At 39.1% G+C, this 22,500-nt stretch overlaps 3 protein-coding genes across 7 annotated transcripts in view; all 3 read right to left on the minus strand.

Moving 5' to 3' along the window:
- The window catches only part of tec (tec protein tyrosine kinase), a 25,076-nt gene extending 15,990 nt beyond the window's left edge, over window positions 1-9,086 (minus strand). For both annotated transcript variants that reach the window (XM_061913422.1, XM_061913420.1), the window contains exons 1-6: window positions 8,309-9,086; window positions 3,518-3,719; window positions 1,809-1,913; window positions 1,655-1,736; window positions 1,284-1,412; window positions 1,137-1,189 (exon numbers count right to left, since the gene is read on the minus strand). In XM_061913422.1, coding sequence (XP_061769406.1) covers window positions 1,137-1,189; window positions 1,284-1,412; window positions 1,655-1,736; window positions 1,809-1,913; window positions 3,518-3,655 — 507 coding nt within the window. In that variant the 5' untranslated portion in view covers window positions 3,656-3,719; window positions 8,309-9,086. The remainder of the gene's footprint in view (window positions 1-1,136; window positions 1,190-1,283; window positions 1,413-1,654; window positions 1,737-1,808; window positions 1,914-3,517; window positions 3,720-8,308) is intronic.
- Window positions 9,087-12,847: 3,761 nt separating this feature from the next.
- On the minus strand, window positions 12,848-15,522 carry mrpl48 (mitochondrial ribosomal protein L48). 4 transcript variants are annotated; one of them, XM_061911901.1, is made up of 8 exons: window positions 15,382-15,522; window positions 14,870-14,898; window positions 14,752-14,786; window positions 14,051-14,139; window positions 13,804-13,973; window positions 13,617-13,719; window positions 13,133-13,222; window positions 12,848-13,058 (listed from the first exon to the last, which is right to left on the minus strand). In XM_061911901.1, the coding sequence occupies exons 1-8, from the start codon at window positions 15,490-15,492 to the stop codon at window positions 12,981-12,983; spliced, it is 705 nt and encodes a 234-aa protein (XP_061767885.1). In that variant the 5' UTR covers window positions 15,493-15,522; the 3' UTR covers window positions 12,848-12,980. The 4 variants fall into 4 exon arrangements, with proteins under 4 accessions (XP_061767885.1, XP_061767884.1, XP_061767886.1 ...); XM_061911900.1 differs by having other exon boundaries at window positions 14,870-14,901; XM_061911902.1 differs by having other exon boundaries at window positions 14,870-14,901; window positions 15,329-15,470.
- Window positions 15,523-16,745: 1,223 nt separating this feature from the next.
- LOC133560658 (lymphocyte antigen 75-like) overlaps window positions 16,746-22,500 on the minus strand; it is a 16,944-nt gene continuing 11,189 nt past the window's right edge. Inside the window, exons 3-7 of the mRNA XM_061913428.1 lie at window positions 21,092-21,493; window positions 20,858-21,029; window positions 20,612-20,787; window positions 16,979-17,061; window positions 16,746-16,914 (exon numbers count right to left, since the gene is read on the minus strand). Of these exons, the coding sequence (XP_061769412.1) occupies window positions 16,819-16,914; window positions 16,979-17,061; window positions 20,612-20,787; window positions 20,858-21,029; window positions 21,092-21,493 (929 nt within the window). The 3' untranslated portion in view covers window positions 16,746-16,818. The remainder of the gene's footprint in view (window positions 16,915-16,978; window positions 17,062-20,611; window positions 20,788-20,857; window positions 21,030-21,091; window positions 21,494-22,500) is intronic.

The raw sequence follows: 22,500 nt of genomic DNA on the forward strand, positions 1-22,500 counted from the left end.
CTTAAATGTTTGTATTTACATTTTTTGAGTTGATTTTCATAAAATATGCTATTTAACTGCTACTGTTTAACAAGGACTGATTTAAATTGTGTTTGCACAACAAATGTTTTGGCGCTTGTGTTCGTGTGGGGGAATATTCCAATAAAGGTGCACTACACACTACTTTTGAATTCATTATTGGGCTTTGCGTATACAATGCAGTTAATCGCGATTAATCACAGAAATAGTGCGATTAACTTCGATTAACATTTTTAATCGTTGCCCAGCCCTAATATATATATATATAATTCCCAGTATGACATGCAATGTTAATGTACCCGAGAGTGGACGAATGGACCCAATAAAAACTACCTATAAGGGTCCCCGCACCACATTGTATGTATTTATTTTACCTTGCATTTTCTTTGGCTCACCCCTATAATTGTATTCATTTTATCAGCCCCATAGTAAAAAAACAGCATCTAGCTATATATTGACAAAAAAAAACATAATACAATGACTTGTGTGTTGTTTGGGAACAGTTGGTAATGGTTAAGTGCAGTAAAACTTTTACTAAACTCAGTTCACCTTAATGTGTGTTCCTAAATGTATGTTGGACATCTTAGATGACGAGAGCAGTTATGATTTTGGTTTGCGGAGTAAACAACTACAAACTAAGGTTTCTAATCCGCGGGAAAGAATCCCTCTGACTTTTCAAGTATGTTTCTTTTTTTTTGAGTGGTAAGCTTGAAGCGTCCCTCTATCTCTGACTCCCTTTTCGTCATGTAACTGTTACGATTTTGCTTCGTAGTTTCGATGACCCGCCTCATCTTGCCTCTGATTGGCCAGTCAGTAATAGTTTGACCTAACTTTAGCCAATTGTGACTCATCATATGAACACCAACCAATCATCATGGATTTTCTCCGTATGTATGGATGTTCTCATTCATCCAGGTCATTGCATTTTCTCCACTTTTTTTTTTTGGCTTGATTCGCAGTCCTTTTTCTCTCTTTGTAGCTTGTAGCTTTGATGTAAGCTACAAGCTACAATTGTCTACTTAGCTACTGGTAAATGTAGCTAAGATACATAGCCGAGCCACATGTAGCTTGTTGCTGCCCATCACTGACTGTGCGTTTGTGTGTGTATTAGAGGTTACCCTCCCATCTTTGCCTTCCTCTGCGGGAATCGGGGGTAACGGCTTCCTGGAAGCTACAAAAGGGGAATAGAAACCAACAGCATTGCAATGACCGTTTGACCTCTGAACTTTTTTGTGCAACACTTAAAAAAACGCACGTATCCGCACCATCTCCGAAAAGGTTGTACTCCTCGCAACCAGGGGCCTGCTTCTCCTCCTGGCGGCAGCAGAGCCACGCCCCCTCACACCAGAACTGAGGGTGGAACTTGGTCAGGATCTCCTGGTTGTCTCGGATCTCTGAGGGCGCGCGCACACACACGCACACGCACGCGCACGCACGCACGCACACACACACACACACACACACACACACACACACACACACACACACACACACACACACACACACACACACACGCACACGCACACGCACACGCACACACGCACACGCACACACACGCACGCACGCACACACGCACGCACACACAGGTATGCGCTGTAGCTGTGTTGGCACCACCTGATGGTTAAAGCAAACTGACCCTCTTTAATGTGCTGAATCCATAACGTCCTGCTCTCCTGGCTCGGTGTGAACACATAGAGTGTGTTGGTGTCGTGCACAACCTATGCACACGTACATTTTATGAGTTTACATAAGCTGCCTTTTAGCCTTTTTTGCCTTGTGATTCTGCGTACCTGGAAGGGGTATTTAAAATGGCAGGGGTTGATCCCCCCAACGTCTTTGACGATCTCCGCACACCTGATGCGACTCAGCTGAATGGAGCCTCTGCAATACTTTTTCTGCAAAAGACAACTTAAGGTTCAGGTAGGTCATCGCTCATCCACTGGTACCTCAACTTAAGATTGTTTGGGGAAAAAAAGAGCTGACTGCTGTCCACGAGCAAATGTTTGAGTTCCGAACATCCCCGCCATTAGTTGGTGTAGATTAGAAAATGTCACAGAGAACCACGTAAAATCCGCCCAAAAAAACATCTGGTTTAGGGATGGACATTACTTTGTTTTCCAATCATAAGAGCGAAGAAAGTGGGTGTGAAGAGCAATGCTGGGAAAAATAAATTACGATATCCACGACTATAAAATAATCAGAAACATGCAGCTAAATTTGAGCGTATCACTGATCTTCTGCGCCATACTGAAGCAGAACAAGTATAACACCAGCTAAGAATGTCTGAATAATTTCCAAACAATGGAAATGTATCCATTGAAATACGAAGAGGCTGCTGATGGTGTATTTGACGAAGAAGCAGCTAGAAGGAGATGTCGTGTAAGTCCAAGGTAAGTCCTGTAAATTACTATTACACTCCTTTATAAAACTATACCGTAGTTGTGAGTACCGTATTTTTCGGATTATAAATCGCTCCGGAGTATACGTCGCACCGGCCGAAAATGCATAATAAAGAAGGAAAAAAACATATATACGTCGCACTGCAGTATAAGTCGCATTTTGGGGGGAAATTTATTTGAAAGGCAACTTAAAATAAATAAAGAATAGTGAACAACAGGCTGAATAAGTGTACGTTATATGACGCATAAATAACCAATTGAGAAGGTGCCTGGTATGTTAACCTAACATATTATGGTAAGAGTCATTCAAATAACTTTAACATATAGAACATGCTATATGTTTACCAAATTATCTGTCACTCCTAATCGATAAATCCGATGAAATCTTCTTCCTCGATGTCGCTTCTAAACAACTCTGCCAACTCCAAAGGTATGCACCGCTTCCTCTTGTCGTTTTCTGCTGCATATTTCATTATGTCCAGCTTGTAATCTGCAGTACATGATTTCATTTTCGGTGCCATTCTTGTTCAGCCCTTCTCATTTTTTATAAAATACCTCCAACGTTGAAATGATCCATTTTAATAGCTACGGCAGTAGCATATAGCATATAGCAGTTAGCATCCCATGACCCACAATGCACTTCTGCCATGACCCTCCCCCACCGAATTCTTATTGGTTGACGTGTGTGTGACGATTCCTGACATTTTCTTGGTCTCTTCTGCGAATGAGATAAATAATATTATTTAATATTTTACGGTAATGTGTTAATAATTTCACGCATAAATCGCTCCGGAGTATATGTCGCACCCCCGGCAAAACTATAAAAAAAACTACTATCTATAATCCGAAAAATACGGTAGTTAATTCTATTGTATTAGTTTTACACAATATTTTGTATTTCTTTTTAAAGGGAATGCTACATGTTAAAATCGTGCTGTTCTTGGAACTGATGAAATTGATTCCACATTATTTCAATGGGTGCCGTCGAGTTGAGATACATGTGTTTTGATTCAAGAGCGCCGTAACAGAACCAATTAAGCTCGTAAGTTGAGCTACTACTCTTTATGTATGTGACTGTGAAATAAAGAAAAGGTCATGACCTCTGCCTTGCCGTCATAGTAGCTTAGGCTGCTCTTGGTGAGGACAAACAGCCTCTCCTTGTAGTTGAGCGGAGATGTCCTCCTCTTTTGCTGCGAACGCTTGATCAGCGTCTCCTTCAAGAGGGGCTCGGCGCTCATCCTGGCTCATCACAACGTCATCCCATTGCTGGAGGTCGTCAGTAGACACGGGATTCTAGCTGAGCTGTCGGGACAAACAATGAGTTTACTGGTTCTATGTGAAGCAGAAACACAACTTTTTTTTTTTTTTAGCCCTCAATAGTTACTTATTTAACCACTAGCAACTAAACCTTTACCTGACTTGATTAGCGGCTTGATGACTCAACATATAGTAACTGACACCTGGTAGTTGTCACCATTAAAGCAGTAAAATGATCATCCTTAGTAATTGCTTGATAACATGAGGAGATCAAATGCTGCTGGCAAGCACAGTAGTGACGCCAGGAGTAGCTACAACATCTACATACAGTGCATCTGGAAAGTATTCACAACATTTCACTTTTTCCACATTTTGTTATGTTACAGCCTTATTCTAAAATATGACAAATTCATTTTTGGCCTCAAAATTCTACAGACAATACCCCATAATTACAATGTTCAAAGGTTTTTAAATAATTGTTTGCAAATGTATTGAAAATACAAAAACAAAGAAATCACATGTACATATTCCAATGGCGGGCCGTGCGTTTCCCACTTAAGCCTTCAGTGATGTACAACTTCAATGATTACCTCTGAAAATACCATAATTTATGTCACCACATGACCATTGCTGGAGAAATACTATACAGAAACACATTTACGCCCTACTGTGCATTGAAATCACCTCAACAGTGTACAAAACAGGTCATTTTCTGGAGCATTTAAAAATCCATAAACCCACATCAGCAATTAAAACAAATCACATGTGGTACTGTCAAAATTAAAATTGTAAAAAAAAAAAGCATTAAACGTGAAAAAAATAAAGAAATAAAATATTTGAACTGACAACCATTCAAAGCCGTATAAGCCAGAGGTAGCGCTCGTAGTCGGAAATTTGAGTGGAAGTGGCGGACATTTCCCCCTTTCGAGACTGGGGTTGGCTGATGTCGTCTCACAAGATTTAATTTCTCGTAAAATATCCTTCTTGAATATGGCCTTGCAAATACAAACCCCGTTTCCATATGAGTTGGGAAATTGTGTTAGGTGTAAATATAAAAGGAATGCCCTGCGATGAGGTGGCGACTTGTCCAGGGTGTACGCCGCCTTCCGCCCGATTGTAGCTGAGATAGGCGTCAGCGCACCCCGCGACCCCAAAAGGGAATAAGCGGTAGAAAATGGATGGATGGATATAAAAGGAATACAATGATTTGCAAATCATTTTCAACCCATATTCAGTTGAATCTGCTACAAAGACAACATATTTGATGTTCAAACTGATAAAAAAAAAATGTTTTTGCAAACAATCATTAACTTTAGAATTTGATGCCAGCCACACGTGACGAAGAAGTTGGCAATAAATACTGATAAAGTTGAGGAATGCTCATCAAAGAACTTATTTGGAACATCCCACAGGTGTGCAGGCTAATTGGGAACAGGTGGGTGCCATGATTGGGTATAAAAACAGCTTCCATGAAATGCTAAGTAATTCACAAACAATTATGGGGTGAGGGTCACCAATTTGTAAGCGAATTGTCGAACAGTTTTAGAACAACATTTCTCAACGAGCTATTGCAAGGAATTTAGGTATTTTACCATATACAGTCCATAAAATCATCAAAAAGTTCAGAGAATCTGGAGAAATCACTGCACTGACATCAGTGTGTAAAGGACATCACCACATGGGCTCAGGAACACTTCATAAAACCGCTGTCAGTAACTACAGTTGGTCGCTACATCTGTAAGTGCAAGTTAAAACTCTACTATGCAAAGCTAAACCCATTTATCAACAATATCCTGAAACGCCGCCGGCTTGGCTGGGCCCGAGCTCACCTAAGATGGACTGATGCAAAGTAGAAAGATGCTCTGTGGTCTGACGAGTCCACATTTCAAATTATATTTGGAAACTTTGGACGTGGTGTCCTCCAGAACAAAGAGGAAAATAACCATTCGGATTGTTATAGGCGCAAAGTTCAAAAGCCAGCATCAGTGATGGTATGGGGGTGTATTAGTGCCCAAGTCATGGGTAACTTACACATCTGTGAAGGCACCATTAATGCTGAAAGGTCCATACAGGTTTTGGAGCATCATATGTTGTCATCCAAGCAACGTTATCATGGACGCCCCTGCTTATTTCAGCAAGACAAGTGTTACAACAGCGTGGCTTCGTAAAAAAAAAAAAAAGAGTGCGGGTACTTTCCTGGCCCGCCTGCAGTCCAGACCTGTCTGCCATCGAAAATGTGTGGCACATTATGAAGCGTAAAATACGACAACGGAGACCCCGGACTGTTGAACGACTGAAGCTCTACATAAAACAAAAATGGGAAAGAATTCTACTTTCAAAGCTTCAACAATTAGTTTCCTCAGTTCACAAACGTTTATTGAGTGTTGTTAAAAGAAAAGGTGATGTAACACAGTGGTGAACATGTCCGTTCTCAACTACTTTGGCACGTGGTGCAGCCATGAAATTCTAAGTAAATTATTATTTGCAAAAAAAAATTAAGTTAATGAGTTTGAACATCAAATACCTTGTCTTATAAGTGCATTCATTTGAATATGGGTTGAAAATGATTTGCAAATCATTGTATTCCGTTCATATGTACACCTAACACAATTTCCCAACTCATATGGAAACGGGGTTTGTATACGTATATCTGCCACCCAATCAACATTTTGTTGTCCTTCTAAGTGGGTTAAAAAAGTGAGTATTGGTGATTTCTCTGCTAGCGCGGTGTTGCTACGGCGCAACACTTTAGCTTAACAATTTAGCTTCCTGCTAAATTGCAACTTGTGATTGGATACTCACTTTGGAATGACAAGTGAGTATCCAATCACAGTCTCGTTAACATCAGGCTACCTATATAGGCTACTGTCAACAACTCGTGATCTGATTGGCTATCGCAATTATCAATCAACTGTGTGTGCCCGTTCACTAACAGTGCACAGATATTGTTGATTCTGAAGGCCCCGAGAAAATTTTGTACAACCTAGTAACATAAGCTAGCTAAATTCTGATTGGATAAAAACTCTCATAACCTAAAAACAACAGCACTGGAATGAGCATAATATTCTACTCCTTGGCCTAGTGGTAAGAGTCTCCGCCCTCAGATCGGTAGGTTGTGAGTTCAAACCCTGGCTGAGTCATACCAAAGACAATAAAAATGGGACCCAGTACCTCTCTGCTTGGCACTCAGCATCAAGGGTTGGAATTGGAAGTTAAATGACCAAAATGATTCCTGAGCGCGGCTACCGCTGCTGCTCACTACTCCCCTCACCTCCCAGGAGGTGAACAAGGGGATGGGTCAAATGCAGAGGACAAATTTCCCCACACCTGGTGTGTGTGTGTGACAATCATTGGTACTTTAACTTTAATAATAAGACATGAAGAAAATGTGAATACTTTTAGATATTAAGGGAAAGTAAATCAAAAATGACATATCTTTAATTATGATCATGATTTCTGGTTATGTAAGGCCAGCAGAGAAGGCCTTGCTGGCCCTGACGGCACACTACTGATATATTCACAGCCCTTGCTCTATACATTCTTGATGCACCTTTGGCAGCAATGACAGCCTTAAGTCTTTTTGAATACGATGCCACCCGCTTAGCACACCTATCTTTGGGCAGTTTCGCCAATTCCTCATTGCAGCACCTCTCAGGCTCCATCAAGTTGAATGGGAACGTTGGTTTTCCGACAGGATGTCTCTGTACATTTTTTAATTGTCGTTATGGAGTGTTTCGTGTAGAATTTTGAGGACAAAACAATTATCCAGTTCCTTTTGGAGTACAAAAGGGACTGGGTAATTCAAATAATATAAAAAAATGTTTCACACAAATAAAATGATCATTATTGCTACCTATAATAGAGACCGAAGTTGCTAGGCGCTAACAGCTACTGACACCAAAGTGAACTTCACTATAATAATTCACTGTCTAAGCAAATTAGGTTATTCCGAAATTAAAAAAATATATATTCCTTGTAAAAATTATTAGCAAACAAAGTATTTTTAAAATTTGAAAGAGAAGAGTCGAGCTAATCAACAATTTTGCTCATAATTTAACCCTCAGGAGAGGAAGGCTGACTTTTGTTCTTTTGGACATAACTTTTGTTGGGTTACTCAATTGTACATGCGTTTTTTCGTGTTAAATTTAAGAATATCAAACCCTTTCACAGGTGTTCGATAGCCTGGTTGTTATCAGATAATACCACATTTCTCAAAGGGCATTAAAAAAATGAATTCCTTTTTTTTGGCTCAAATCTCTTCAATCAACTTTAAACAAAAATTCGAAACATGTATTTGTATTTATAAATTATGTTAACCCCTTGAAAGGTTTTTGGTCAATTGAGTATAAAGTTGGGTAACATTAGCCTTTTATTCATCTAAATTTATGAAATGTAATCAAAAGGCCTTCAATAGGGTGAACAAAATAGTTTGACAAATTTTAAGAAAAAAAAGTTTTAAAAATATGAATCAAAAATGTTTAATGCCCTTCAAAAACTGACGGGGTTGTATGTCCTATTTTTAAAATTAAAATGCCTCTGGAGTGTTAAAGACCATTATACTTTGAGGACTTTGGAAAAAGTCAAAGCATCGCGCTAAAAAAAAGATTAATCAAAAAACAAAGGCTTTCTCTCACCTTTATTGTTGTCCTGTTGGTCACGGTGCACAAAGTGAGTGTGAAAGTGTAGGGTTGAGGAAATGCAGAGGAGGAGGCGACGCGTGAACTACAGAAGGGTGTGAGCAAGTGCTGCCACTGTAACTACACATGAGGTTTACACAGGGTCAACTGTCAAATGTGTTGAATTTCTTCATTGAAACATGTCAGATTTACACCTTCAAAGACAGAAATCTGTGCAAAGTTTGTCAATTAGGATGGTATTCGCATAACATTGAATGATAATCAACACTTGCCTACGACTTTCCTGAGTTGTGTGTGGAGCTCTCACTCCCTCTGCGTGCACAAAACCACACACACACAGCAGATTGAGCACCACACATCTCACATTACCACAACTTTTTTTCAGTACGCGGCAAGAAAAACACGACAGTTAATATGAAATCTACTCCATCCTGAAACTAAACCTGATTGGGTTGCCAAGAAGCTGCACATCATTTGCAACTTTCACTTCTCTTTATCTGGCTGAGATGAGCGCGCACGCACACACTCACACACACACACACACACACACACACACACACACACACACACACACACACACACACACACACGCACAACAACGTTGGTGGTCCACACTAAATGTGCTAAAGATGACGACAAAAGACGGAAAATGCATCAAATGTCTCTTTCTCTCTCTCTCTCTCACACACACACACACACACACACACACACACACACACACACACACACACACACACACACACACACACACACACACACACACACACACACACACACACAGGCCAGGCGCCAAACTCAACTTCCTGAATACAATATGAGCGAGGTAATGATCAACTTCAATCAGTGAATAATTGACACCATCCTAACACTTCATAATCACTGTGTAGGTTATTTTAACAGGCCAAAGCACCAGTTTTAGAGCTGTCTTTTGGGTATGGGCGTCAAAATGTACTCATTACGATGTCAAACCATTCATCTTGATCAACTTATCAATGCTGTTGGCAGTTATGTAGAAAGTGAACTTGGATTTACATGAGATGCATCTGTGTACAGACCTCATCTTGAGAGCAACCCAAGATAAACATGTTTTGAGATAGGAGCTGTCTCTCAGCCAAGTGTTATGCTTTAAGTTCTAAGCATCTCTGCCCATAACGTTGGGTCTTATTCGCTAGCCTTATCGTATAGCTAGAGAAAGAGATGGACAAAACTTTGTTTTCCAAGCATGGAATGGAAGAATGTGAGAGTACAGGACACTGGTGGGACAAAGAAGAGGACAGTAATCAATGAGTTAAAGAAATAAATCATCAAAAACATGTCGCCAACTTGGCAAAGCAACTCGATCATATCACTGCTAGTTTGCATCATACTGAACGCCAGCCAAGAATGTTAAAATAATGACTAACCGGCTGATATATATCCATGAAAATGTAGAAAAGCTGCTGATGGTGTGTTTGACGGAGAAACAGATGTAAGGCAATACCATAGAAGTCCACTCCGTGTACATTGTTACATCACATCATAAAAGTACCGTAGTTGTTAGCAGTACATTGTATTTTTTTGTTTTTATATAATATCTATTACCTAAAAGTTTTTCTTTTCAAATGGTAAGTTCCATGTCAAAAGTGTGCTGTTATGGGGGGGCAAGCACCAAATAAATTGATATTACTTCATTTAAATGGGAGACGGTGATTTGAAATTTTAAAGTGTTTTGCGTTAAGGGCTTCGTCACAGATTAAATTAAGTTGTGAGTTGAAGTAGTACTCAAGTACATTTAGAGAGAGATTGATCTAAGTAGTTGGCAACACAAGTGAGTTGCAAGGTAATTATGTCTTGTTTACAGTTAGCATAGCGTCACAGTTTGGGGCTGCATGGAATGAGGTGCAGTTCATTGAAGGAAACCAAAGAAAAAAAATGTTTTCTGAAATGTTATTTCATGTAAGCATCATTATCTAGCACTGCCTTAATCTTTTTGGACATGCAACTTACCAAAGCTGCACTTTGTTACTGGCATCATCTCCCACTCCTCTCAGTTGGATGTTAAATAGTAAATGGGTTGTACTTGTATAGCGCTTTTCTACCCCTTTCTAAGGAGCCCAAAGCGCTTTAACAGTATTTCCACATTCGCCCATTCACACACACATTCACACACTGACGGCGGGAGCTGCCATGCAAGGCGCTCACCAGGACCCATCAGGAGCAAGGGTGAAGTGCCTTGCCCAAGGACACAACGGACGTGACTAGGATGGTAGAAGATGGGGATTGAACCACTAACCCTCAGATAGCTGGAGGAGCCACTCTACCAACTTTGCCACGCCGTTAGACACCTTGCAGTCTTTTACATTCCTTCATTGCACTTGAGGGTGGCCCAAATAATTGGGTTGAGGTCTGGAGGAGACATGGCCACTCCATCACCTTGTCCTTCCTCAGCAAGACATCTTGGAGGTGTCTTTGGGGTCATTATTATTTTGGGAAAACTGCCATCCGGACCCGTTTCTGCTTTACAATATAACATGACATGTTGGAATTCATGTTTTCCTTCCATGAACCAGTTGCTTTGCTTCATTTACAAAACATCGTTGTGGGCCACATTAACAAGGCCCAAGCTGTTTGTTTACATGCTTTTTTTAAATTTATCTTTGCTATTTCGGATATTGGACCCAATATAGAATAAAAAGTAAGCATATTTTTTTTATATCTTGTACTAAGTCCATGAGTACACAAATGTGTGCTTCATGTGTAGTGACATGCTAATTCTTATTTTAAATTTTTTTTTCCAAATTCCATTGTATGTTATACTCTACTGACACCACCAGATGGCAGTATACGTGTCCACATAAGGGGCCATAAGACCCCAATTCAGTAGTGTACACAGTTTTGGAAATAAGAGCTAAAAGGTGCTGTCCAGGCATGTGGCCACTAAGCCTTTAGAGTCAAGGTGGTTCTTCAGCCAAAATGTTGCATGGATTGTATTGTACCATATGTCCCGGCAAGAAATCTGCGTTCAAAAGACTCCGGCTTATTAGTGACTACTAAAGCCCAAAAAAAAGTCTGCAGGCTACAGAGCGTTTTACATTCGGGCTCCAGTACTCAGGAATGCCCTCCGGGTAACAGTTCGAGATGCTACCTCAGTAAAAGCATTTAAGTCTCACCTTAAAACTCATTTGTATACTCTAGCCTTTAAATAGACCTCCTTTTTAGACCAGTTGATCTGCCGCTTCTTTTCTTTTTCTCCTCTGTCCCCCCCTCCCTTGTGGAGGGGGTCCGGTCCGATGACCATGGATGAAGTACCGGCTGTCCAAAGTCAAGACCCAGGATGGACCACTCGTCGGGACCCAGGATGGACCGCTCGCCTGTGTATCGGTTGGGGACATCTCTACGCTGCTGATCCGCCACTGCTTGGGATGGTTTCCTGTGGACGGGACTCTCGCTGCTGTCTTGGATCCGCTTTGAACTTTACTCTCGCGGCTGTGTTGGAGCCACTATGGATTGAACTTTCACAGTATCATGTTAGACCCGCTCGACATCCATTGCTTTCGGTCCCCTAGAGGGGGGGGGGGGGTTGCCCACTTCTGAGGTCCTCTCCAAGGTTTCTCATAGTCAGCATTGTCACTGGCGTCCCACTGGGTGTGAATTCTCCCTGCCCACTGGGTGTGAGTTTTCCTTGCCCTTATGTGAGTTCTTCCGAGGATGTCGTAGTCGTAATGGTTTGTACAGTCCTTTGAGACATTTGTGATTTAGGGCTATATAAATGAATATTGATTGATTGATTGGTTTTATAGACCGGTGGTCCCCAACCTTTTTGTAGCTGCGGACCGGTCAACGGTTGATAATTTGTCATGAAAAAGGGATTTTTTTTGGGTTGGTGCACTAATTGTAAGTGTATCTTGTGATTTTTATATTGATTTAATAAAATAAAAAAAATAAAAATTACAATAACAAAAACATTTATAAAAAATTTCTTCAGCAGCCCGATACCAGCCCGGTGGCTGGGGACCACTGTTGTAGACCATCTTAAAACCGCTTTCTGGCTGTCTCTTTAGGATGCACCCTTTTGTGGCCGTACTTTTTTACATGCTGAAGTCTTCCTACGGGCCAAACCCCCTTTTACTGTAGGGTGCCTGCACCATGCCAGCCATGTTGTAGTTTTTAGCACTTTCATATCGAGTCTACTGACATACAGTATATGTAAGTTAGAACTATAAGCTACTTTTTATTTAAAAAATGGCAACAGTGGAGGACACATGTGCATGTACAAGCCAGTCTGCCCCACAACAAGAAACTAGGAACTGAGTGACTACAAATGAATACAAATGGCGGAATCGCGCAAAGCTCTTTGGGTAAGCCTCTACCATGCATGGAGATGTTGGCTGACGGAAAGCAAAATACATCACTTGAGTCTCAAATTCCAAATAGCTTGTATGGAGCAAGACTGGAAGAAGGCAAGATTGTTAAATCTCTCGGACATGCCTCCATGGTTTGATTTCACATTTTAAGGACTTGAAAGGGACCCAAATACACCAAAACAGATAACAAACGTTGGTTTTGCATAATAGGACCTCTTTAATTTGTGATAAATATAAGTTTATCCGTAGCCAACAATTTTAAAAAAATGGACCTGGAAACAACAGACATCGTATTATATAACAAGAAAATCTTAGACGCAAGCTGCCTATTGCCTAATCCGAGCTAAAAGACTATCCAGATCTGGACGAGACTTGAAGCGGGCTTGGTAGTCAGCCTCGGTATGCTGAGAGGGGACAAAAAATGAAGACAATTACACACCATTATGAAGGGAAAAGTTGTCTTTCAAAGGGGACTAACCTCCTTCACTGTTAGTTGGACCCCTTCCGGCAGGTTTTTCAGTAGCACGTTCATCATAATGGGGCACATACTCGCCTCCAGGCTGCTCAACTGTGTTCACATGATAAATAAATAAACTCTTAGTCGTTTTTAAATTAGATAATGTCTCAGGTGTAAATAATTTAAATACTTTTATTTGACAACTGTGTGGCAAAATCTTTCATTAGCTTTCAAGTGTGCTGGTGTGCACAAGAGGCATTCTCTTATAGAGACAGTATCATGAACTTCTCTAACAAAAAACAACATAAACATAAGATGAATCAAATATTTTCACAATATCGTAACCAAGGTTCTTCTAAAGATGACCACTGATGTGGTCAAAGCTCAACATGAAGGAAGGACAACAGCTGTGGCATGTACTAGGAAGGCACTTTATTGACACCCAACTTTGCCTGCATGTCACCCATTACAGAGCTCCAAGACAAAACAATCCAGTTCAACTCACCTGAATGACACGTTTGTGGCTCTTTAGAATCGAGTCCACGTACATCTTGGCGCCGCGCTCTTGCATCAGCATCACCTCAGTGGTTTGTGTTGGTAGTGCATAGCTGAGCAAGAGTTCATATCTTAAAAACTTGGCCTTCAGGGGATAAATGTTATTTTGTTTTGAAAATCACGAGCATTCAAGTCACCTCTCTGCCACGCTGATGCCAAGCCAAATGCATAGGTTGTGGATGTACTGGCTGTAGTGTTCAACCGTCGTCATGTTGTAGCCCGAAACGTTGACGTTCAGAGTCCCATATGCCGTGCTGGTGGCAGCAGTGATGCTCTGCATCTGATGTTTAACATACTTCTTCTTTGGCTGACCATCATTAGGAGACATTCAGAAGTTGAGAGGCGCTTTTCAGCTTTAATGATGATGACTGCCTGTTTTCTTACCACTTCTTTAGGTAAAAGATGCTTCCATCTGCCGATGCCTTCTGTTGAGGAGCCTTTGTATTGTCTCTCCTGTGTACAAGCAACACCACCTGCAGGCCACAGGAAAAGGTTATAAAACCTTGTCAACTGGAACACCACTAGCTTCTAAATCAGTGGTTCTTAACCTGGGTTCGATTGAACCCTCGGGGTTTGGTGAGTTGGCCTCAGGGGTTCGGTGGAGCCTCCGCCGCGGAGGTCAAGACACACCCGACTCATCTTGTAAATAAAAACTTCTCCTTATCAGCGTACGAGGATACCCCCAAACAATGTTCCTTCTAATTTTCCATCTGATTCGCAGGTGTGTAATTTTTTGAGAGTTCATGCACTGTGTTGGTTTTGTTCTTTGAACAAGGTGATGTTCATGCATGGTTCATTTTGTGCACCAGTAAAAAACGTGTAACTTTGCCTCGAATAATAAATAAAAAACATTAAATATTTCACTAAAGAAGGGTTTGGTGAATGCAGATATAAAACTGGTGGGGTTCGGTACCTCCATTGATTGATTGATTGAAACTTGTATTAGTAGATTGCACAGTACAGTACATATTCCGTACAATTGACCACTAAATGGTAACATCCGAATAAGTTTTACAACTTGTTTAAATCGGGGTCCACGTTAATCAATTCATGGTTAAGAACCACTGTTCTAAATACTATCTTACCCCAAACAGGTAGCTGGTGGGTGCGTTTCTGAGTCCTTTCAAGACAAACAACAAGGGTAAATAATTTACTCGAGAAAAAAAAACAAAAGTTTTACAGACTGCAACATGGTGTACTTACCTGCAGAGCAACGTCGCTTGCCTAAGTACCTGCTAATTAAAACCAAAAACATATTACAATAAATAGAATGCAGCTGAGATAGACACCAGCACCCCCCGCCACCCAGAAAGGGACAAGCGGTATAAAAACGGATAGATGGATAACATGAAAAATTAGAATGTGTGCAGTTCTGTGGACTTGTAATGAACTACACGGCCAAAGGAGGTCAGTGTTTGTAAAGGTCAAGGTAACAGTTTGACGTTTTAATGTACCTAAACGCCGTTATAACATTATATTACATATTATAACAATGTACTGTATGTTTAATGAGAATTAAATAGTGTTTAATAGTAAAAGTGTTTGTGTGAGACACAGTTAAGTCCTGCAAAGTGCGCTATAGCAGCATCGCTAAGGACAAGTTACGTGAAGGATGTCTTTAATGAAATAATATCATCATTTGCCCCAAAAGTACATAATTACCTTGCTTAAGACAGGATTCATATTCAGGCTTCTTTTTAGGCACAATTACTCACACGAATTGCTTGTAAACACAACACCAGCCTTGCGAAAGGACAACCTGGAAATGAGAACCGGAAGCTGATTCGGCTTCTTCTTCTTTTGTTGTAACGGCGGGTTGCAGTCATGACTCGAAACTTGTTTACCGACACTTACTGTATCGGAGTAGCAATTGACGTCACTTGATACGCGGCGCCCCTTTTAGCTCCGTGCCTACTGTTTGGGGTTGAATAAAGGACACTAGCAATAATCTTTCATAGGTAGGAATTTTATCGATACAAAAACAAAACGTTATCTTTAAGTAGCACATGTTTTTACGTTGTCTAAAAAGTAAACCGCATGAACATTGATTAAGTTATGATTTACTTTAAAATGTACAAATCATTGTATGGCACCGGTAGAAAAATGGCCCTATATATATATATATATATATATATATATATATATATATATATATATATATATATATATATATATATATATATATATATATATATATATATATATATATGTATATATTTATATATATATATATATATATATATATACATATATATATATATATATATATATATATATATATATATATATATATATATATATATATATATATATATATATATATATATATATATATAAGGCTTCACGGTGGGAGAGGGGTTAGTGTGTCTGCCTCACAATGCGAAGGTCCTGCAGTCCTGGGTTCAATCCCTTTCTGTGTGGAGTTTGCATGTTCTCCCCGTAAATGCGTGGGTTCCCTCCGGGTACTCCGGCTTCCTCCCACTTCCAAAGACATGCACCTGGGGATAGGTTGATTGGCAACACTAAAATTGGCACTAGTGTGTGAATGTGAGTGTGAATGTTGTCTGTCTATCTGTGTTGGCCCTGTGATAAGGTGGCGACTTGTCCAGGTTGTACTCTGCCTTCTGCCCGATTGTAGCTGAGATAGGCGCCAGCGCCCCCTGCGACCCCAAAAGGGAATAAGCGGTAGAAAATGTGTGTGTGTGTATATATATATATATATATATATATATATATATATATATATATATATATATGTACTCCACCTTCGGCCCAAATGCAGCTGATATACTGTAGGCTCCAGCACCCTCCGTGACAATCATTGGCATTTTATCTTTGATATATGTATAAATATATATGTATATCTGTGGTGTGAGTATTGGAGGTCTAGGTCGGTGAGTGGATGAACAATGGGGCACTTGCTGATGACTTAGTGGACACATGCCCCAGCAATGAAACCTCATAATTAGTCGGAATAAAAATGTGATTGACAGCAGTAATTGTTATCACAACTACCATGTTTAATACATTTTGAGATCAAAAGTAAATGATCCCAACTAACAAAGAACAAGCCCTTCCATTTACATCCAAGCACTTTTTTATTTGCAAGAAAGTAATTTCACAAATGAATGGTGTCATGCATCCATTAATCATTATGATATTTGCAAATGGGGATCCGGTTTGATGACCCTGTTCAGACGGACCTTGATGTTTTCAGGAAGTCCCATTCGGAGCAACGAGGTGAAAAACTGACAACAAAAAAACAGTCCCATTAGAAAAAGTTGCGATGCTGCTTTACCGTGTACTTCTCACATCGGTTTTCACCAGCACCGCAAGGTCTTCCTCGGTCAGCCTCAGGGCAGAGTTCAGCTTCACTTGGAGGTCGACCACGTGAACTGCAAACACAGGAGGGGGAAGTGCATTGATTGGCTATTTGTTTTGCAGGAACAAGATGATCGAAGAAAGGCACCAATATAATACATGTATCCATGGCAGTAGATGAGAAAGTTATCTACAAGTATCACTTTTGCATCTCATTGCACATAACTGTAGTACGTTCAAGGACTCTTGGTGAAAGTTACAGACAGAGACGTTAAAAGTTTTTGAAAGTACAGGGGGACTTAACTTTCAGGAGATGCACTACTAATAATATAACCATAATAGTATGATGATACTCCTTCGTGTATGTAGCTAATCTCTACTTTATACTCTTGAGTAAAGGAAAATTAATAGATTTGTAATCATATTTAAGTGAATAGGAGGATCTGAGGAAACAAACTTGGGACAATCTATACAATGAAGATGATGTAGATGATGCATATGGGAATTTTTTCAACACCTTTCTAACACTCTATGATAAAAAATTGTCCTTGGAAAGAACTTAGAAAGAAGCAAAAGAAAAACAACCAACCATGGATGACAAAAGGACTGAGAAATGCTTGTCACAAAAAAAAAAACAATATATCGAACACTTATAACACAGAGATCTATAGAGGCAGAAAATAAGTAAAAGAAATATAAAAACAAGCTAACTGGTATATTACGAATATCTAAGAGGGAATACTACAGTCAATTATTAAACAAGAACAGAAACAACATGAGAGCAACATGAGGCATCCTAAATAGCATCATAAAAGATGGTGCTAAGTAAGATTACCCCTAGTGCTTTCTAGATGGAAATACAAAAAATGACAATATGAACCAAATAGTTGAATGTTTAAATGATTACTTTGTTGATATCGGAAAAAATCTGGAACAAAGAATTCCAAATGTAGATGATGGGTCAGTTGAGAACTTGAGTGAGCTCATAGACAGAAATCCCAATTCCATGTTTCTTAAGAAGGTGACAAAAGAAGAAGTAATCAAAATTGTAAAAAAAATTGTAAATCCAAGACCTCAATCGACTGTCATGGAATAGATATGGTAACGATAAATAAAGGTTATAGACAACATTTCAGAACCACTTACATATATCAGTAACGTATCATTTCTAACTGGCAAATTCCCTGACAAAATGAAAATTGCAAAAGTTGTACCACTTCATAAGAATGGAGACATACACCGGTTCACTAACTACAGACCAGTTTTATTACTTCCACAATTCTCCAAAATCATGGAAAAAGTATTCAATAGCCGATTAGATAAATTTATCAGCAAAAGTGGGACGCTTGTGGAGAATCAATTTGGATTTAGAGCAAATATTTCAACATCAATGGCATTAATCAAAATAACAGAGGAAATTACCATTGCAATAGAAGGTAAAGAATGTGCAGCCGCACTATTCATGGATTTAACAAAAGCATTTGACACATTTAATCATGATATTTTAATACAAAAACTAAAACGATATGGCATCAGAGGTTTGGTATTGAACTGGGTAAGAAGCTACTTGGCCAATAGGAAGCAATATGTGAAGATGGTGAAAATATGTCAACACGGTTGGAATATATCATTTGGTGTACCCCAGGGATCAATACTGGGACCAAGATTGTTTAATCTTTATATAAACGACATTTGTAAGGTTACAAAAGACTTGAAGTTAGTTTTATTTGCAGATGACACAACTGCTTTCGGTTCAGGAGAGAACACACAGAAGATATTACAATTAATAATGGAAGAAATGAACACATTTGAAAAATGGTTTGATAAAAACAGACTATCTTTGAATCTTAGTAAAACTGAAATAATGATATTTGGTAACAGTAGAAAAGAGCATCAGACACGAATACAAATAGACGGGGTAGATATTGAAAGGGTAAAAGAAAACAGATTTTTGGGAGTAATAATAGATGATAGAATGAACTGGAAATCTCATATACAAAACATACAACATAAGGTGGCAAAAAACATTTCAATAATGAATAAAGCAAAATACATCCTGTGCCAAAAATCACTTTATATTTTCTACTGCCCGCTAGTGTTACCATATGTGAGTTATTGTGCAGAAATATGGGGAAATAATTACAAATGTGCGCTACATTCATTAACTGTGTTACAAAAAAGATCAATTAGAATAATATATAATGTTGGATATAGAGAATATACAAACTCTTTATTTATTTAGTCTAAAATATTAAAGCTCGATGATTTGGTAATATTGCAAACAGCTAAAATGATGTACAAAGCAAATTATAACCTGCTACCAAAGAATGTACAACAATTCTTCTCAACTAAAGAGGAGAAATATAACCTTAGAGGAAAATCTAATTTAAAACATTTGTTTGCACGTACAACACTTAAAACCTTTAGCATATCCATCCATCCATTTTCTACCGCTTATTCCCTTTTGGGGTTGCGGGGGGCGCTGGCGCCTATCTCAGCTACAATCGGGCGGAAGGCAGGGTACACCCTGGACAAGTCGCCACCTCATCGCAGGGCCAACACAGATAGACAGACAACATTCACACTCACATTCACACACTAGGGCCAATTTAGTGTTGCCAATCAACCTATCCCCAGGTGCATGTCTTTGGAAGTGGGAGGAAGCCGGAGTACCCGGAGGGAACCCACGCATTCACGCGGAGAACATGCAAACTCCACACAGAAAGATCCCGAGCCTGGATTTGAACCCAGGACTGCAGGACCTTCGTATTGTGAGGCAGACGCACTAACCCCTCCTTTAGCATATCAGTATGTGGAATTAAATTATGGAATGGATTAAGTAAAGAAGTTAAACGTTGTACTGATATGTTCCAGTTTAAAAGGCTGTTCAAACTAATAGTGCTTACAAAGTACAAAGAAGAATAATTATGAGAAACACTTTCAACCTTATTGAAAATAAGATATTCTTCATCTCAGTATGTTGGTAATGACTGGATTAGTTTATTGCATGTTACAGAACTGTTGCATTGCTTATTCACGGATGTCATTTTGATATTTTGCTGTAAAGAGGGTCAGTAGATGTATGTATGTATTTGTGGGCGCTCTGAAGTGGGAAAGGAGTAGGATTAAATAAGCTTTGCTTCTTCCTACTCCTTTTTGGACATGATGAAATGTGAGGTAATATTGTATTGTCTGTATTGTATTGTGTTGTAAATATTCATGTTTGAAATGAACTAAGAAAGGGAAAAATAAATAATGACAGGTTACATGACTATCTAAACTCTTATTCTGGCTACTTTATAATACATTTGTTATATTTTTTAACAAAACAAACAAAATGTTTTATTTTTTTATTTATTTTTTGAAACAAAATCAAATTATATAAGGGTTTTATCCAGATATGTTAATCACATATTTAAAACTTTAAAAACCTAATCAAGTTTTTTTTTTTTTTAAATGTTTCAAAAAGCATGCAATAATTAGTTTTGGGCGAATGTAAACATATCAAGTGTGTGTGAGTGTGTGTGGGGTGGTGATGTTGGGTATATGTAAGGATGGGGGCCCAGAATTTGGTGGTAGGCCCCTGGACATGTGACCAGGCATGAATAAACACGGTATCCGTACCGTTGTCTGTGAGGCACACATACGGCAGCTCTATTTCACAGTTTTCATCCGACCAAAGGCCATCCTTTGTGCTGAGATCCACTGCCGTGCATCGCTGAACCCCATCGGCGTTATCGGGCTGTCCCTCCGCCCACAAACGGAAGGGGGAGTAGCTCCCATCAGACCAAAACCGGGTCCTGTGGGGGCCAAAATTAAAAGGTTAAAACAGCATATAAAACAGTATGAGTTTGGGTTTCAGCATCAGACCTGCTGAGGCCGATCCAGACTTCTTCTCCACCGGCAATGTTTCTTATTTGCTCATTGTCCGTCTGACTATAGATGGTGGGTAGATCCGTGTAAAAAAATCGACAACGGTTCTGAGCTTCCGTCCAATTGAGACGCCTTTCCATCAGGATAAACCTCTCATCATCGTCCTCGGCTGAGAACAAGAAGAGAATGTCAGTGATCAAATCATGTCGCAAGCATCAATGATGTGCAGACCCTCATCATTGTAGCAGACAAACGACAGCGACTCGGCGCAGGGATAGTCGTCCCAAAAGCCATTGGCGTCCATCTTCACGCACAACTGGTTCCCATTGAAGTTGTCCGGCTGTCCCCTTTCCCAGTTGCTGTACAAGCTGGGCAACAGGTAGCTGTCAAAAGGATTGGACCAAATCCACTCGGTGAGGTCATCCTTCAGCCCGATCCAGGCCTTGCCGCCAAGGCCGCCAGTGGAGCTGTGCGAGATCGCCACCAGTCTCTCTGCTTGCTCGGCGTTGTTCACCGTGGCCAAGTCTCTGTGGAAGTTGCGGCACAGTGACCGCGCCTCCTCCCAATTGACGGCATCTTTGGCGTAGTGGTACTGACTTGGAGGGCCCACGAATGACGACAGTGCACCCACACCTACAGACGGAGACACCCATCAATTCCCAGAGGAAGGTACTTTATATATATATATATATATATATATATATATATATATATATATATATATATATATACAATGTGTGTGTGTATACATACATATACATAGACGCATGTATATGCATATACACATACATACATATATGTATACATACATATACATACATACACATACATATATGTGTACATACATATACATATATACACTTACATACATACACATACAGTACATGCATACATACATATACATATATACACATACATATACATGTATACACATACATACATTTATGTATACATACATATAAATACATACATATTTACATACATACACATACATATATGTGTACATGCATATACATATATACACATACATACATACACATACATGCATACATACATATACATATATACACATACATATTTGAATATATGTATACATGCATATATGCATACATATATATATATATATACACATACATATATGTATATACATATATACATAAATACATAAATGTTAACATACATAAATACACATACACATATTATGTATACATACATATACAGACAACATACATATATGTATACATGTGTACACATACATACATACATGTATACATACATATACATATATACACATACATGCATATATGTATACATACATATACACATACATACATGTATGTATACATTCATATACATACATACACATACATATACATGCATACACATACATACATACATACACATACATGCATACATATAAGCATACATACATATACATATATACACATACATACATACATACATACATACATATATACATACACATACATATATACATACATATGTATATACACATAAATACATATATGTATACATACATATATACACATGTATACATGTATACATATATGCATGTATGTTTACATATGTATATGTATGTATACATACATATACATATGTAGACATACATGCATATATGT

Source organism: Nerophis ophidion, linkage group LG10, assembly GCF_033978795.1.
Source record: "Nerophis ophidion isolate RoL-2023_Sa linkage group LG10, RoL_Noph_v1.0, whole genome shotgun sequence".
Classification (NCBI taxonomy): domain Eukaryota; kingdom Metazoa; phylum Chordata; class Actinopteri; order Syngnathiformes; family Syngnathidae; genus Nerophis; species Nerophis ophidion.